Source organism: Mercenaria mercenaria, chromosome 5 (assembly GCF_021730395.1).
Source record: "Mercenaria mercenaria strain notata chromosome 5, MADL_Memer_1, whole genome shotgun sequence".
In the NCBI taxonomy this organism is placed as follows: domain Eukaryota; kingdom Metazoa; phylum Mollusca; class Bivalvia; order Venerida; family Veneridae; genus Mercenaria; species Mercenaria mercenaria.
The window spans coordinates 75,315,503-75,333,211 of NC_069365.1; the positions used below are offsets into that span (position 1 = coordinate 75,315,503).

The 17,709-nt window shown below is 34.2% G+C and overlaps 1 protein-coding gene across 2 annotated transcripts; it reads left to right on the plus strand.

Annotated features, from left to right (window-relative positions):
- The first annotated feature begins 5,107 nt into the window (after positions 1-5,107).
- On the plus strand, positions 5,108-17,418 carry LOC123558537 (glycine receptor subunit alpha-3-like). 2 transcript variants are annotated; one of them, XM_053544011.1, is made up of 11 exons: positions 5,108-5,315; positions 7,998-8,075; positions 10,441-10,555; positions 11,085-11,149; positions 11,703-11,776; positions 12,261-12,487; positions 13,383-13,465; positions 15,001-15,141; positions 15,528-15,757; positions 16,216-16,386; positions 16,985-17,418. In XM_053544011.1, the coding sequence occupies exons 3-11, from the start codon at positions 10,464-10,466 to the stop codon at positions 17,141-17,143; spliced, it is 1,242 nt and encodes a 413-aa protein (XP_053399986.1). In that variant the 5' UTR covers positions 5,108-5,315; positions 7,998-8,075; positions 10,441-10,463; the 3' UTR covers positions 17,144-17,418. The 2 variants fall into 2 exon arrangements, with proteins under 2 accessions (XP_053399986.1, XP_053399987.1); XM_053544012.1 differs by having other exon boundaries at positions 15,001-15,132.
- Positions 17,419-17,709: the final 291 nt, after the last annotated feature.

Here is a 17,709-nt window from a genome sequence, read left to right on the forward strand (position 1 = left end):
TGTTTAGAATCTGGTGTTCTATAAGTCGTTTCCTTTTGATAAATATTCTAGAAATTCAACATGTCCGTTCAAATCGTAACAAAATGTAACGAAAAGAGTATTTATTTACACAAAATTAAAAACAGTGTATCCTGGCGTTTTCAACTGATACAAATGTTTAGAAGATACAACATTTTACGTATTGATTTGTAATGGCAAAGCATTGATTTTTAGAATGTATTTGCCTTAATGCATGTAGCAATTAATTTATACAGTTACACGAATTATCAAGATTTCATACAAAACTGTAAAAAGCCCTTACCTGAGCAACATTGTTTTAGGAAAACGACGTTATAATTTTTTAAAAGGATAAAAGAAATCTCTTAACCTTTATACTTAAAATAGAATTATAATTTTACGAAACTGGTGTATAGCATGGAAGATACAATGCAATGAAGGATTTAACCTTTAGCCTGCTGTCGGCAAGTGATTCTACTATTGCGACCTGTGCAGACCAATATCAGCCTGCATATCCCTGAAGTCTGATCATTGTCTGCACTGTTCGCTACTCAGTCAGCAAATTTTCAGTAAACACCCCTTCGAATAATAAATGGTATTGCTCAAATTGATTGATGGACCAGTCCGTTATAAAAATTTAGCAGGGAAGGATTTAAAGGATTTGTAGTATAGTTCTGTATTGTGAAATTCTCTAGTTTTATATAAGAATGTTTTTAGCAGAGTAGCAGAATAGCAGAATAACTCCAGCAGAATGGCAGAATAGCAGAATACCTCCAGCAGAATGGTAGAATAGCAGATAACTTCAGCAGAATGGCAGAATAGCAGAATAGCTCCAGCAGAATGGCAGAATAGCAGAATAACTCCAGCAGAATGGCAGAACAGCAGAATAGCTCCAGCAGAATGGCAGAATAGCAGAATAACTCCAACAGAATGGCAGAACAGCAGAATAGCTCCAGCAGAATGGCAGAATAGCAGAATAACTCCAACAGAATGGCAGAACAGCAGAATAGCTCCAGCAGAATGGCAGAATAGCAGAATAACTTCAGCAGAATGGCAGAATAGCAGAATAACTCCAGCAGAATGGCAGAATAGCAGAATAACAGAATAACTCCAGCAAATGGCAGAATAACAGAATAGCAGAATAACTTCAGCAGAATGGCAGAATACCGGAATACCTCCAGCAGAATGGCAGAAAAGCAGAATAGCAGAATAACTCCAGCAGAATGGCAGAATAGCAGAATAACTCCAGCAGAATAGCAGAATAGCAGAATACCTCAGCAGAATGGCAGAATAGTAGAATAACTTCAGCAGAATAACAGAATAGCAGAAAAGCTCCAGCAGAATGGCAGAATAGCAGAATAACTCCAGCAGAATGGCAGAATAGCAGAATAACTCCAGCAGAATGGCAGAAGAGCAGAATAACTCCAGCAGAATAGCAGAATAACTTCAACAGAATGGCAGAAAAGCAGAATAGCATAATAACTTCAGCAGAATCGCAGAAAAGCAGAATAACTTCAGCAGAATGGCAGAATAGCAGAATAGCAGAATAACTCCAGCAGAATGGCATACTAACAGAATAACTTCAGCAGAATTGCAGAATACCTCCAGTAGAATGGCAGAATAGCAGAATAACAGAATAACTTCAGCAGAATGGCAGAAGAGCAGAATACCAGAATAACTCCAGCAGTATACTTTTCGGGTAAAACATAGAATAATCCTATAAAAAAATCATTTGAAAATGACCTGTAAGTTCCAAAAATGCAGTCCGAAATATTAAAAATAGCCTTACCAAAACAGCAACATCTACTTTACATAAATTGCTATTTTCCGCTCTCAAAATTTTCAGATTTTCACTTCTAATATTAGATGTTTATTCACTAAAATTTGAAAATTATTAGAAAAGATAATACCTTGGTGGCGGTAATTTATATATGAAAGAGAAGGTTGTATTCACCATATAGTATTATCATAAAACGCCATTTAAATGTCATAACTTTAAAACACACTCTAGTAGTGAACTATTATTTTGCTTTTTTTTAAAAAAAGAAAGTGAAACCTCCTGTTGCAAAAATAGTCTCTAGCGCTGATGTTAATTGTCGTGCATATGCAAGTCAAAATAAAAACATAAAGCCTTTTTTTGTCTTTTCTTTATATTGTTCTGCTATTCTGTTATTTTGCAGGCGTTATTCTGGTATTCTGCTCTTCTCCTGTAGTCTGCTATTCTGCCGGAGTTTGTCTGCTACGCTGCTGGAGTTATTCTGTTATTTTTCTACCTTAGGCTAATGTTAATTGTGTAAGGTAATATGCGAGAGGTATAATGCATAAAAGTCGTTCTTAAATTAAAGTTGTTCTTTTCAATGTCAAAACTGATTTTCTAACAAATTGTGGTTAACTGTTTACCACACACATAGCATGGTTAACTGTTTACCACACACATAGTCTTAGGCCAACTTAAATCATCATACAAATGCGAGGTAAAATGAACAAAAGTTACTTTGCTAATCTGCTGGAGTTATTCTGCTATTCTGCGTGAGTTATCCTACCGTTCTGCTATTCTGCTGGAGTTATTCTGCTGTTCTGCCATTTTGCTGGAGTTATTCTGCTATTCTGTTTATCTGCCATTCTGCTGGAGTTATTCTGTTATCCTGCAATTATGTTGGGGTTATTCTGCTATTCTTATTCTTCTAGTCTGCTTTTTGGCCATTCTGCTTCAGGTATTATGCTATTCTGCTCTTCTGCCATTCTGCTGGAGTTATTCTTTTATTCTGCTATCCTGCTGGAATTATTCTGCTATTCTGCTGGAGTTATTCTGCTATTTTGCTGGAGTCATTCTACTATTATGCTGCAGTTATTCTGCTATTCAGCTTGAGTTTTTGTGCTATTCTGTTGGAGTTATTCAGCTATTCTGCTGGCGTTTCTACTGCTATTCTGCTGGAGTTATTCTGTTAGTCTGCTGGAGTTATTGCGCTATTGTGCTATTCTCCCATTCTGCTATTCTGCCATTCTGTTGAAGTTATTCTGCTATTCTGCCATTCTGCAAGTTATTCTGCTATTCCGCCATTCTGCTGGAGGTGTTCTGCTATCTGCTCTTCTGCCATTCTGCTGGAGTTATTCTTTTATTCTGCTATCCTGCTGGAGCTATTCTGCTGGAATTATTCTGCTATTCTGCTGGAGTCATTCTACTATTATGGTGCAGTTATTCTGCTATTCAGCTTGAGTTTTTCTGCTATTCTGTTGGAGTTATTCAGCTATTCTGCTGGCGTTTCTACTGCTATTCTGCTGGTGTTATTCTGTTATTCTGCTGGAGTTATCGCGCTATTCTGCTATTCTGCCATTCTGTTGAAGTTATTCTGCTATTCTGCCATTCTGCTGAAGTTATTCTGCTATTCCGCCATTCTGCTGGAGGTGATCTGCTATTCTGTTATTCTGCCATTCTGCAGAAGCTATTATGCTATTCTGCCATTCTACTGGAGGTATTCTGCTGTTCTGCCATTCTGCTGAAGTTATTCTGCTATTCTGCCATTCTGCTGGAGTTATTCTGCCATTCTGTTGGAGTTATTCTGCTAGTCTTCTAGTCTGCTATTCTGCTAACTTCACACAGACGAATGTTTTTAATGTGTCAAGAGCACACTGTTTTCTAACATGGTAGTAATATGGTATAAGTTTGTAAGATAATCATTTATGTCAGTTTTGTTCGGTTCTCCATTACATATATATAAGTTATGTTGATGACTAAGGACGACTGCAGAAGCCTCCCTGGATATTAATTCAGGCGTCATTGACATTCCACAAGCTAGCAGGCTAGGTTCCTCATATGAAAGAATTGTACAACCAACGGTGTGACGCAACAAGCGTCGTGACGTAACAAGTGGTGTGACGAAACCAATAGTGTGACGCTAACAACGGTTTGATACAAGGTGAATGTTTGAAGTCAAATTATTAGGCCACTCAGCCTGAAAAATATACCATTATACACATAATTAAGAATCACCACCTTTCTTAACTTATGCAATTAGAAACATTTTTTCATCATAGTTGATGAAAACCTCGTCAGTTCAGAATACAGAACTAGAAAACTCTTCAAATTAGTCCTGTTTAAACACGTGTTTTGTTATTAGCAAATAACATACCCCTGTGACAAACGGAAATTTAACACATTAACAGGTCGGTGGAAATTCAATAAGAAGTAATGGATTTCATACTCCACAAACAGAAAATGGATTTCTCGTGGGGTTTATTAAACAGAAACACTTCAAAATTTATTACAGTGTAAATATTTTGTTATGCGATATTATTAAATGTAAAGTGCACTTCCTGCTAAATGAAATAGAATACATTGTTCCTTTTAGTAACACTTATTTGTGGTACAAGATATAACCCATTAATGTCATCATCACTTATTTGAATCTTACCTGATTTTGTTCGTATGTTTTTTGGATAATGAATATAATTAGTCTTACTGATCAATTGAATAGCGACTGATCTTCAATACGAAACACAGTGTCGTTACCGGTAATGACGTCATGAACAACAAACTAACGGTAAAACATATAACAAAACGGTGCAAGTAGTAAATTGTTCAAGTCACGTTATATTATATTACTTGACACAGACACGTATATTTATAGTCGAGAAACCGAATATCGTGACTTTTAAATCATTACTAGTGGAAAAGTGAGTTGCATTTATTCTGCATATAGACCTTCAAGACACAAATAATAAATTGCAGGTAAAAATTAAAGTTTGAACACAAGAAATGATGTGTCTATGAAATTTCAGTATAAATGACCCAGTTTTTGTTCTTAATCAGGTAATAATAAGTACATATACGCATTTTTGATCTACATACCACTTCATTCATAAATAAATAGTTCTGTGCTTAAGAAATTAAATGTCACTTCCTAGATGACCTTTAAATTACTTTACTAGTTTGTTTATAACAGATCGCATGTCATATCTGATATCTATTAAATTGATTTATATTATTACAATTTCTAATCATGATATTACCCTTATGTATTATTTAAATTATATTGCTATTGAAATAAACTGCATAACCCGTTTCAACCAGCGACAAGAACAACAAATCGATCACAGATATGAAAAACTGATAAAAGAATTATCAGAAGTTCTACAGAGGGTAAATCATAGTAACACCGGTTATTTGTTTGACTGAATGCTAATAATATAAAAGCTTACTTGATTATTTAGAATTCTTGGAATGTAATGAAATGATAAGCGTAAAGCTGTGAACAGGGTAGTGACCTAGATTCTGAAAATACCGTTTTCTCAATAAGAAATGTGGATACAAATGAAAGGTATTTCTTTTACGAAATCTGACTTTGTAAAATGTCTGTTCTATCTAAATGGTCATTAAACCCAAGAATATATTTTTTGTCTGAACTTTGATTAAATGAGCCGCGCCATGAGAAAACCAACATAGTGGCTTTGCAACCAGCATGGATCCAGACCAGCCGCTGCGCATCTGCGAAGTTTGGTCAGGATCCATACTGTTCGCTAATGGTTTCTCTAATTGCAATAGGCTTTGAAAGCGAACAGTATGGATCCTGACCAGATTACGCGGATGCGCAGGCTGGTCTGAATCCATGCTGGTCGCAAAGCCACTATGTTGGTTTTCTCATGGTGCGGCTCAAATGTCTTACCAAGATACATTTGACATCCAAACCTTTTCTCGTAGTAAAAGCTGAATTATATATGAATTAAGTGTTGTTTTGCGTTTCGACGAATTTAAACCACACTGGACGTCTTGAAAATCCACGAATCGTGCTAGCGATTCTCGGATGAATTGCAAGACGTCTCAACTGCAGTTAATTAACTAACAAAAATAGCATTCAGTTTTTATATTTACATTTTTAAAGTAGCTTAATACAAAAAATAGTTGTTTGCTAAAAAATTTCAGAAAATCAAAAGAAATGGCAGGATCATGATCTTTTTAGATCTAATTATAACAGCCGAAAAGACCAGGGGACGTGTTAAGCGTAATTCGCCTTTCGATGAAAAAAGTTCCTGATTTTTTACCTTAAATTTCATAAAATCCATGAAATATCATTAAGTCATGTCAATTCAATTATGATTTTCTGGGTCGGAAAAATCATCTTAAAATACAACTTACTGTTCTCTTGAAATTTTGGTGTACCTTTTTCAACGTTCATGTTTTTTTCTGTATGACGTCAGATCTCACGGGAAACCCCACAGAAAGGGCAGTCATTGATAGTATTGCACCAATGTTGTTAATACGAAAATAAACGTGTTTTTTTTTCTTTTCGAACAAGGCGTATTATAGTGAATATAGATATTTTATATTGTTTTAGATTTCAAATATAACGCAAGTAGGTCATTCGGCACGTATCCGAACATTACAATTAGGTTTTCTTTAACACTTGACAATGGAGGGCCAACCTGTTATAAATATTGTTCCATTTAAAGATAGACAATAACGTAGATAGACAATAACATTTCCGTCTTGCATAACGGGTGATTGTTTTACATATTGTTTGTGAATTCTTCTTTCATTGCATTTCATCAAATTTTGTTAGTATCTCCTTTTAAGTAGAATGTTAGTGAAACAAAAAAAGTTTGTTTCAATTTCATTTGTGTTTCACTTTGACAGTAATTAGGCTATATCTGTCGTCTGCATTTACCAATTTCTTTTAAACATATATGAGCCGTGCCATGAGAAAACCAACATAGTGGCTTTGCGACCAGCATGGACCCAGACCAGCCTGCGCATCTTCGCAGTCTGGTCAGGATCCATGCTGTTCGCTTTCAAAGCCTATTGGAATTAGAGAAACTGTTGGCGAACAGCACGGATCCTGACCAGACTGCGCGGATGCGCAGGCTTGTCTGGATCCATGCTGGTCGCAAAGCCACTATGTTGGTTTTCCCATGGCGCGGCTCATATCTTTTTTTCAGAATTGATTAATTTTCAGTACACCTTGGCAGCACTAGAGGGATGTAATAACATCATCCAAATTACCTTTTTTTTAAAAAAAGCAGTTGACCATCATAATAAAGCAATTTCGATATCCCAAGGCCTAAACCTATTTGAAAAATTTACATATAAATTTTAATAGGAATAAATGAATAGTTATATGCATAATAATGAAAATAAAATAATAAATATATATCAATAAGTATGTCTAAAATTTAGATATGTGTACTTCATGAAGTAACTGATTGAATAAGTTCATAATAAGTATGTGTCTACTGTTTGAATACTCATATATTTTTTTTAATAAAATTAAGACACTCAGTATTTTGTGTTTTTTTAATGATAAATCGATGTCGCTTTGGCTATATTAGACAATTCTCAGTGATCAATAACCAGTTTCAAGACAAGTACACACTTTGTGTCATCTTTGTACATTAGTTCTGACGTTAATGCTCATTCGGGCAACAAAAACATTAAAATGGCACTATGTCATAAAGTTGAGTAGATTGAGCACTTTGGATCACTTAAAACATGATGAAAATACATTGGATTTGAAACAGGGTTATCATATGTTCTCAAAAAAGACCTTTGGGATCATGGAGCATATACATTTTTGTTTCACAATACATTTCCATTTAAGCGATTAAAACGGATCGTAAGGGATGTATTCCACATTTCGTTATTCATATCCGCTGTTACTTTGTTATATTTTATGCTTTAAAATGGTCTTATTATAGCTTTTTTATTATATTAGAGTACTAAGTCTAATTCATCCATTCAAGGTGGTCAGTCAAGTTTAAACAAACTGTTACGACGTGCTTCCCTTTTCGAATATACTGATTTATTTAAGAAACAAAATAGAAATAAAACAGTGAAACAATGATACAGGATACAGGACAGAATTTCACATTTAAAACATGTATAAACCTCCAAAACATTATTTTCACCATAAACGTATGCTGTTAATATCGTTGGTATTTTTACGTTATAGTGTTATAGTATTAAAACTTTGAAAGTAATATTTCACAAGTCTTTGTTTCATTTCAAGGATTGTGGGTTAAAACAGTGACAAAGGTCCAACAGAAAAAGCGGAGTCACTAACACGCAGTCTTCTTGGAGCCGAAAAGTACGTATGGATGTGTATAATACTAAAATGTATAAACTTGTGTATGCATAGAGAAAGTAAAATACAGAGACAACGAAATAAACGTTTGAAAAAAAGAAGACAGTTCTGACATCGCCTCGGAAGAGCGGACGCAGTGGTCCAGTGATAACACAGTCTATCGCTCGCTAAACATTGCCTACTCGTGTATACTAATACAAAAATGGTTGGAAGAAGGTCAGCGTACGCCGTTGAAATACGGTCCTATATTAAGAATCGTTGTATTCTTGGCATAGGGTGTAAAGACATTTTTGATGAAATATGTTCTGTTTATGGGCATAATGAAATGTCTTTTTCGACAGTTATTCATTGGTTTAAGAAATTCAAATGTGGGTTAGTTTCAACAGAAGATGCACCACATGGCCGTCGGCCGAAAACAGCAACGTCTGCCAAGATGGTTGCTAGAGTGAAAGAAATAGTTGCTACTGATGCAAGATACACCGCTAGGCAAATAGTTAGTATGGTTGGCATCTCATTAGGAGCAGCAAATACAATTCTGAAACGTAATTTGAAAATGAGAAAGACCTGTGCTAGATGGATTCCCCATCTGTTGACAGATGAGCAGAAAAAGGCACGCGTGCAATGCGCAAAGTTGTTGCTTAAACAGTTTCCAAATTACAATGCACGATCTTTCGCAACTGTCCGTCAGTGGTGACGAGACATGGGTTCACTTTTTTTGAGCCCAAACAAAAGATTCAGAACAAAATATGGGCATCAAAGTCTGGCAAAAGACCATACATTGCAAAGTGGACCATGAGTATCAAGAAGGTAATGTATGCCATATTCGTCACAACTCAGTGTCCTGCCATTCAGGTTGCTGTACCTAAAGGCAAATCCTAAAATGCGAAGTTTTACAAGACTAAAGTTCTTCGAAAACTGAAGAAATATTTCAAAAATCGAAGACCCGCAACTGGTTTGGCCAATGTCAGATTGCTACATGACAATGCGTCATCGCACAAGGCGTCTATTGTACAAGACTTTCTGAAGCAGGAAAAGGTTGTTGTGCTCCCTAACCCTCCGTATTCGCCTGACCTTGCCCCGTGTGACTTCTTTTTGTTCCCTAGGTTAAAAAATACCTTTCTGGTCGAAAATTTGTGCAGCGCAAACACCTCGGTTCTGCAATATTCCAGTGTCTTCATAGTATACCTAGAAAAGACTATGAAAATGCCTTCAGGGATTAGACTAGAAAATTGAAACTTTGCACATCTGTTGGAGGTGAATACTTCGAGGGGACTAAATAAAATTTTCATTGAAATCTATCAACATACATTTTTATGTGCTTAGATGCATTCATATTTGAACAATCCTCGTATTCACATTTTTACTAATCTTACTTTCGTGTACCGTAATGCCTGATCACAAATTTGTTATTATATTATTAAAATGCATTAATTTTGCATCTTAATTCTTTTAATCAACGTTAACGTTGCGAAATACCATTTTGTAGTTGAGGGACTTTAATAGAAATAAATTTCTTCGCTTTAATTGCATATTTCCCTGTATTTGAAAATTTAAAATACTGTCTATATGAGCAGCAAAACCACAATACAGCTACCATACCATTTGCTAATATTTGGCGATGCATAATATCTGTAAGCATATTACAATATCCTGACTCAATACAATGCAAATATAAAACCAATCAGTAAGAAGAAGATTCTTTGTATGCGTGGAACGCAATCTAGCAACAGAATTGCAGACTCGATGTAATTTTAGAAGACAATAACAACTTTAGCGAATAAAAAAATTCAGTCAGTCAAGAGCATTTAATCAAAGAGCTTTAAGGGCAAACGACGCATATGTTGTCATGAATTGAAACACTCGATATCGCCCAAACACCAGTTGTCTGCAAGTTGAAGTTGTTGTATCTCTTGATGTTGTCAAATACAAACTATGTAAACAGCGTACATTAAAGTTAATATCTTTCAAGATCTGTCAATTCATTCTGGTTTGTATGCTTTATATCTTACATAAAAACTATTTCAAAACTAACATACTTTGTAATTATATAATGCAGAGTCTTGATCAGGGTTTTCCTTGTAATATAAAATGCACATAATGAGCCACACCATGAGAAAACCAACATAGTGCGTTTGCGACCATCAGATCCAGACCAGCCTGCGCATCCGCGCAGTCTGGTTATGATCCATGCTGTTCGCTTTCAAACCCTTTTGCAAATAGAGACAGCATGGAATCCGGTCCAGACCAGACTGCGCGGCTCACATATGATTCAGACAGACTAATAGTAACTTGTAATGATATAATTGTATAACAAAGAGGATTGTGTAGATTCAGAAGGTATTTACGTCAAGACATATTTTTATTCCAGGTCAAGCTTTCCAAATAAGACACATGGGCCAAAAGTGTAAGCTGATTCTGTTGTACGTGATTTGTATGATGATCCAAAGAAACACTGTCTCCCCAACTACATCTAATGAAACAATGTAAGTATTGCAATGTTACAGATACCGCAAACAATATTCAATTTATTTCGTATGATCAAAAGTCCGCTGTCTAAAACTACGATACTTTCTTGATCAGAACACTGACTCATTGCAGAAGGGAGGGATTATCTTGGCAAAAGAATGACCCAAAATCAAACTATCATATATTTGTGATAGTAGTCCATCTGTGACAGAATGGCGATTTACTTACATGTTTAACAAATAAGGTATGGATGTCAGAATTTCTCCCATTGCTGGGACCTTTTAGTCATAAAACTAAAGGTAAATTTAACCTGTACAGACGAAAAAGTATGTTATCTGTTTTGTTTATTCAAATATATCATATAGCGTCATTACAGTTTTTTGGGGGTAGAGGAAGACCCAAGGAGCCCTTCCAGATATAATTTCAGGCATAGACTGGCACCTTTGGTAAAATAAAGGCCTTCCCTAAGTCAGATGAATGGCTTTTCCACAAGTGAGGTGTTGAGAAGCAAGTGATTTTGTAAAAGCTTGCAGCTTTTTTATTCAGGTATACAATCATGAGGCAGATTATTGACGGTTATGAAAAGGAACTTCCTCCAAAGTTTGACAAAGGTAAGACATATTTTACACAATTCATTCCAACAATGTATACACCTATTTATTGCCTTGCCGGTAAAGTGGCAAAACTTCGGACCTCTAGCGAATACATTTTACAATTAACCAGCAAGTCATTGTATACATGTTTTACAACATGACATTGAAAAGAAACTGCCGAGATTAGTTTCTTCAAGTTGTGACTTTAGCCTAGCAAAATACGGTTGAATATTGACCGGACATATAGCATACACTGCAGGTTCAGCCAGAAATCTTTTTAATGCACATTTTCTTCATTTTCTGACATTATACCAATATTATTTTAGTTAAATCTGAGCAAATTTTGTCAAGACAGTTGGTTTGACGTCAGTTGAAAAATTAACATATTCAAGATATTTACTCTTGAGTTCTGATCAGGCAACCACTTCTTTTCACATTAAAAAGTTGTGCAATAATTTGTTTCAGTAAACATTTATCTTTATTATATAATTTAAATATTCTTGTTTCCGTCCTTATAGACACGTCGATATATTTATTGATATGATTATTTCCTGTTATTCCATTACCCAAGCATCGGACAAACAAGTGGCGGTGTACATAAACGTGTACATACAGTCAATGTATGCTTTCAGCGATGCAAATATGGTAATACCTATTCATAACTTGATAATTAAGGAAACAATTCTGAAGCATATGTCATTGATATGACTTTCAAATATTGTATATTTATTCACAGTAAAGGAAATGCTTTATCACCCGTTCTGATTTCTTACTCGCATTTTTGTAAACTTATTAAAGTAAGCATGATTTTAGGCATAGTTGTTTAAAACTGGTACAAGACTAAGCTGAAGGGTAACTTTTTAAATGACAATATATTGTTTCGCAAATTCAAACTAAGTCTAGCTTATTTGAACATGGCAGACATTTATATATCCCTTAGGGCTACTGAACTTAGATATTTCGAGTGGCTGGTATAAACATGATATATCTTAATACACTAACCTGACGTACTCATAATTTTCCTTTGCGCTATAGCCTAATTATTTATCCGTTTTTTTTGCTAAAATCGATTTGTCTAACAGAAATGATATTATTAGTTTTGTTTTAGTCTGTTTATTTTTCGGGTCAGGACTATTCTATGACAATGTTTCTAAGAGAGCGCTGGGTTGATGAGAGACTTAGATACCCCGATACACAGAAATATCCAAGATTGGAACTTGAAGGCCCAATGGTTGATAAACTATGGTTACCAGATGTTTACATTATAAATGAAAAGGAATCCGATTATCATGAAGTCACTGTTCCAAACAAGATGGCACACCTGTATCCAAATGGAACTGTTCAGTACAGCGCCAAGTATGTATATCCTCATATCTTCAATAGGATGTTGTTGTGTTCTTTCCGCTCTCGTGTTTACATATTCAATACAAGATGAACCTCTTCACATTTCTATTTCACCTCAGCAAAGAAACAATGACACAGATCAGACCGAAATAGTCATGTTCAACATACGTCTCTCATGCTAAGTCATTATTTTTAAAGGCTCATAATACCTTTGTTTAAATGTGGCTGCCACATTTTCGGTTAAGAACATAAAATACATTAATTTCTTGTTAAATCCTATTTCTGATTATTACTGTCTTCATTATTTGTCAAAGGTTTGAATATTGCTGAATATACTACAATATATTAATTCATTGAATCTATTGTTTTTATTACACTCCCTCCACCCCACACACACCTTATGGCTCTAACTATAACAGTTCATGTGCAATATTAAAAGTAGTGCTTTTGTAACAATGTTAGTAATTACCTATTTGGAAAGCTGTTTCATCTGTTTTTAAAATAAAAGTTTTAAGCATTATGGACCGTTAACTGTGTACATAGAATGAATGATAATAAAAAAAGTAAAATAATTTGGTATTTACATTATGCTTTTTTCTATTCCAATGAAAATGTCACTTAAAGCATATAAATATTGTCGTTTTGGTTGATTACACGTCAATCAAAACCGAAGGCATTTTACATATTGTCTTTCTTTCCAAATTTCAATGATATCTGGAAAGTTTTCTTTAACTGATTCCATGTACCATTCAACTAACTAGATATAGGCCTGTATTATTGAATCACAATTTAATTCATTGACAAGCACATTTTCTGTGGTCGATATCCCAATCAATTTTGATAGACTTGACTACCTACAATATATGTAATACTTTTGTGTCTATAACGTTTGCCTTTCTCATTGCAGAGTTACCGGTACATTTTCATGCCTAATGTATCTTAAGAAATATCCGTTTGATACGCAAGTGTGCCATCTAGAAATGGAGAGTTGTAAGTAGACAACCTATGTATTCTACAAACATTATTTAATTATATATGTATCTGTCAACATTATCATAAAGTTTACTTTTTAGTTTTATCTTACAACTTTTTTAACTGACGGGAGTGCTCAGCGCTTTAAGTTCTGTTAACTTCGACTGTAACGTCATCGGTGTTTGCTGATTGACAGTTTGACACTAAGTCGTCTTATAATTTACAGTTTTATTTCTAACAATTGTATTTTCACATAGGGTCAAATATATCACAAAGTCAGATATATTATCCAGTTTATAAGTCACAATTTAGTCACAGGCCTATAATTAATGGAATTTTACCTTAAGTGACTGACAAAGGTCTTGATAATAGTTATACAAAGACTTAAACATGGACTATTTATGCTGAAAGACTACATGCAGCCGCCTCGCAGAAACAAAGGGTTTAATAACTGTAACAGTGTTAATCCTAATCCAGAGTAGGTTGTCTATTAGTGACACAAAGTAATTATCAATTATTGAACTCAAAGTAGTTTAAATGTACTTAACAAAAAAGTATTTTTCTACCAACATTTCACAAAGTACATGCATTTAGAATTTTCATTACAACCAATGAGTATTATTTTATTTATCATGCATTGCAATCATGTGTACCTTAAAACTGAATTATATACAAAATCTGATTGTGTCTTATTACTTGTTTGACCAAACCAGGTTTTATGCCGCATGTCTACGAAGTATTCATGTACATTTAAACCAAAAAGGAACTTGGCATTTATAATATAAATATACATGTAATATGCCCACATGCCTAGGTCGTTCCACTTATAAGACCACCCCGCTCTTAGTAACATTTTGTATTAGAACCATTGCTGGCCTTTATAGCAGGACTCCATCGTATGTTTTTTTTTATCCTTTTCAAACAATTATCTAGTGAAAACCTTTCACAGGTTTTATTTTGTCAATGTTACAACAATACAAACAATAAAAAAGCTAATAACGATTAAGGGAACAAAGTCACAAGTTCTGAACTTATTTATTAAGCATATTATCTGCAAATTTAATTAGTAATGCATGTGGGATGATTGCTTCCTATTTGTAACCAAAAAGGAAGCACCAAATTTGGTAATTTAAAAGTAAAACTGCCTAAATGGATTGAGACATCTAAGTGGTAAACGTTGCTGTAGTAGTCAAACATAATGCAACACGCACAAATTTGAGAAAAAACACAACAACAAAAAAACAACAGGCAGATTAAAAATAGAGATTAAAATATTAATAAGCCGGTATGGGCCACACTTCTATGGCTAAATACTGCTATGAACTTTAACAAAGTTGTTTTTGATTTTTGTATGAAAATGATAAATTTACAATATATACAAACACCTTTGTTACAGAAAAGACTTCCTAACGTTAAATCTTAATAATTTACTCTAAGAACTGTTTATTATTTTTATACTAGCTAACGGAAACCTACGTTAAAATAAGATTGCACCAAGAAATAAAAGATAGGATGCTAAATACAAATCCTGAATGTACATTATTTTACTTAAGATGGACACAGTACGGAGACTCTGAAGTTTTACTGGAGCAACGAAGCTGTTTCAATGTCCAAAGGGATAGAATTTCCCAATTTCTGGCTGGCGAATATAAGCATCTACGAGTGTGAAAAGACGTACTACAGCGGTATATATTGTATGTTTATCCGTAGTACACGACAGAATAATGCTTATACAATTTTAACAAAAAATTCTTTCGTAGAGTTTAAAGAAGTTTATATCTACTGATGCTGAGAACCTATCTAATATGGACCTTATTTAGAAAACCTATTGTTGCAGTTAGAATAACCCGAACTTCTGAAAACAGAAAAAATGCAACGATGTAAATAGTGATGTGCCCATATTGCACACCAAAGGGCTTTTTGCCGGAACAAAACGGAAACTGAAAATGTCATCCCGCTCTGCTGGTTTCCAAAGACTATATTATATCTTGATTGATTTATGTTTCTAAGTATTAGCATTATATTTGTTTCATTAAAAGAAAGAGGTTCTTTTTCTAAAATGTTACTTTTACACTTCCAGTACTATACCCTTGCATAGGAGTAAAATTTACCATGCGGCGGAACTACGAGTTTCACATCTTGCACATTTACTTGCCTAGTATCCTGATTGTCATTTTGTCCTGGCTGAACTTTTGGTTGGACTGCACGGCCGTACCGGCAAGAATTACACTGGGATTACTTACCGTGCTCACCATGACAACACAGACCTCGAACTCTATGGAGAATATGTCGCACGTTTCATATCTAAAGGTATTTATTTATATTATGGGCCTAAATCTTAAAAAGAGAAATCGTTTAAATTCCATGAAATCGTCAATTAGCTTTGATTTAAATCATTTGCATAAAAAGTAATGCAAAATATAACGTGCCCTTTTCATGCAATATAAGAGTTTTGCACTTAACAGCTTTTCTTCATGAACCTTTTGTCTCAGCTTCATTTCCAAGAAAAACGTATGCTTGTAAATCACTTAATGAAGAGTAATGAGTTTATAGATCTAGGTATTTTATCAATAGCATTGGAATTATTGAACAGTTCTCGAAATCGGCATTCTGAGTAGACAGGGACTATTATTGACAGTGATGAATAAAATAACACTAAAATGACCATTCTATAGTACATTTGACCAATGTCCTGTGACAGAAAGTCACTTATAAAAGCAATATGTTTGTAAACAAAATATTATAAATCCTGTTTTAACTCGTTGTAGGCTATAGATGTCTATATAGCTGTCTGTCTGACATTTGTATTCATGGGCCTTGTTGAGTTTGCTTACGTTAACGTGTTGACACGCGCCGAGAGAAAAGAAACAACGGACACAACCAAAGAACTGAAAACTGTTGATGGAGTACTAAAAAAGAATACACGTAAATCAAAATATGTAAGGATTTCTTAGTACATTGAAAAAATTTGAAATGAAAAATATCTCTTATATTTTTTATTCTAGATTAATCACAAGTCTTTAATAGTACACTTTTCAAACTAATTGAAGGAAGTTATAAAATGAGTGATAAATTCACACTCGTAATGAAAACTAAAAGATTTTTAAACCTTCGTCAAGTACAAAAAGAGATCGGAGAATGACATTAACAAAGTACAGAAATGTTGAATACAAATTATTTTAAATAACCACTCCTAGTCATTATACATTAAATGAATACAGTAATTCCTCTTCTCTGTGTTATAAAGGACGGAAGTGTTTGAAGCTAGTTGACGCAAATAAATCCATTTCATACCCAAATGGAAAAACTAATCCTCAAGTTGTAGATTACATTTACTGTTTTAGTGTTCTTTTTCATCCACTGCGTTAAAATTGTTCTATTTGTTTTTGCATACCATTGACGTTTCAAATTTTCAAAGTCGAAATAGTCAACTTTTGTGGGTTTCTTAAACACACGCTTGGAACCGTTTGGCCAAATGAGTTGCACAGATATGATAACTTGAGATAGTTTTGTCATAGAAATTTTCATATTTTACAGGTATCATGCACTCAGACAACCTGGAACGAACTGTTGTGCTTTAGTCGTCTGTCTAACCTTGGTCGTGCTCGTCTTGTAGACAAGATTTCCAGGGTTATATTTCCACTAATGTTTGGAGTATTCAACATATTCTACTGGTGTTTCTACGTTATTTTCTAATAAAGCTGTAGACAGGCTTTCACGGGAATTAATTTCATTTGTATGTGGGATATTCAGTATAGTCTTTTTATGTGTCTACGTTGTTTTCAAATAAAAGAACAGTTATTCATACAAGAAAGAATTATTTGTTCAAATTTTATACATTCTGTTATCTGTACATGTTAGTATCCTCTTCTTATGAATTCAAATTCATGTTTCTGACATTAAAGAAATTACATTGGTTTTCATGGTTATAACTATGTATCCCTGATTCAGTGATGAAATCTGTCTTCGTTGGATTAAAAGTGAGCAATTTGTCTTATTGATTTTTTTTTAACGCTTTGTTATCTATTTAAATTGTAAGCTCATAATTTATGACCACAAAAGGTCGAAAAAGCTTGTCGTAAAGTAAATTCGTAACTGATATCGCCCTTATTAATAAAACTCGATTCAACATAAATAAATTAATTGCGCTCAGGAAATCTTGTATCTAGATTATATATCTCGAGACTCCTGTGTGTTTTCGAACTTTGGAGCAACAAGATAACGAACGACTAAAAATGTTCTCGGGTTTTACTATTCGCACG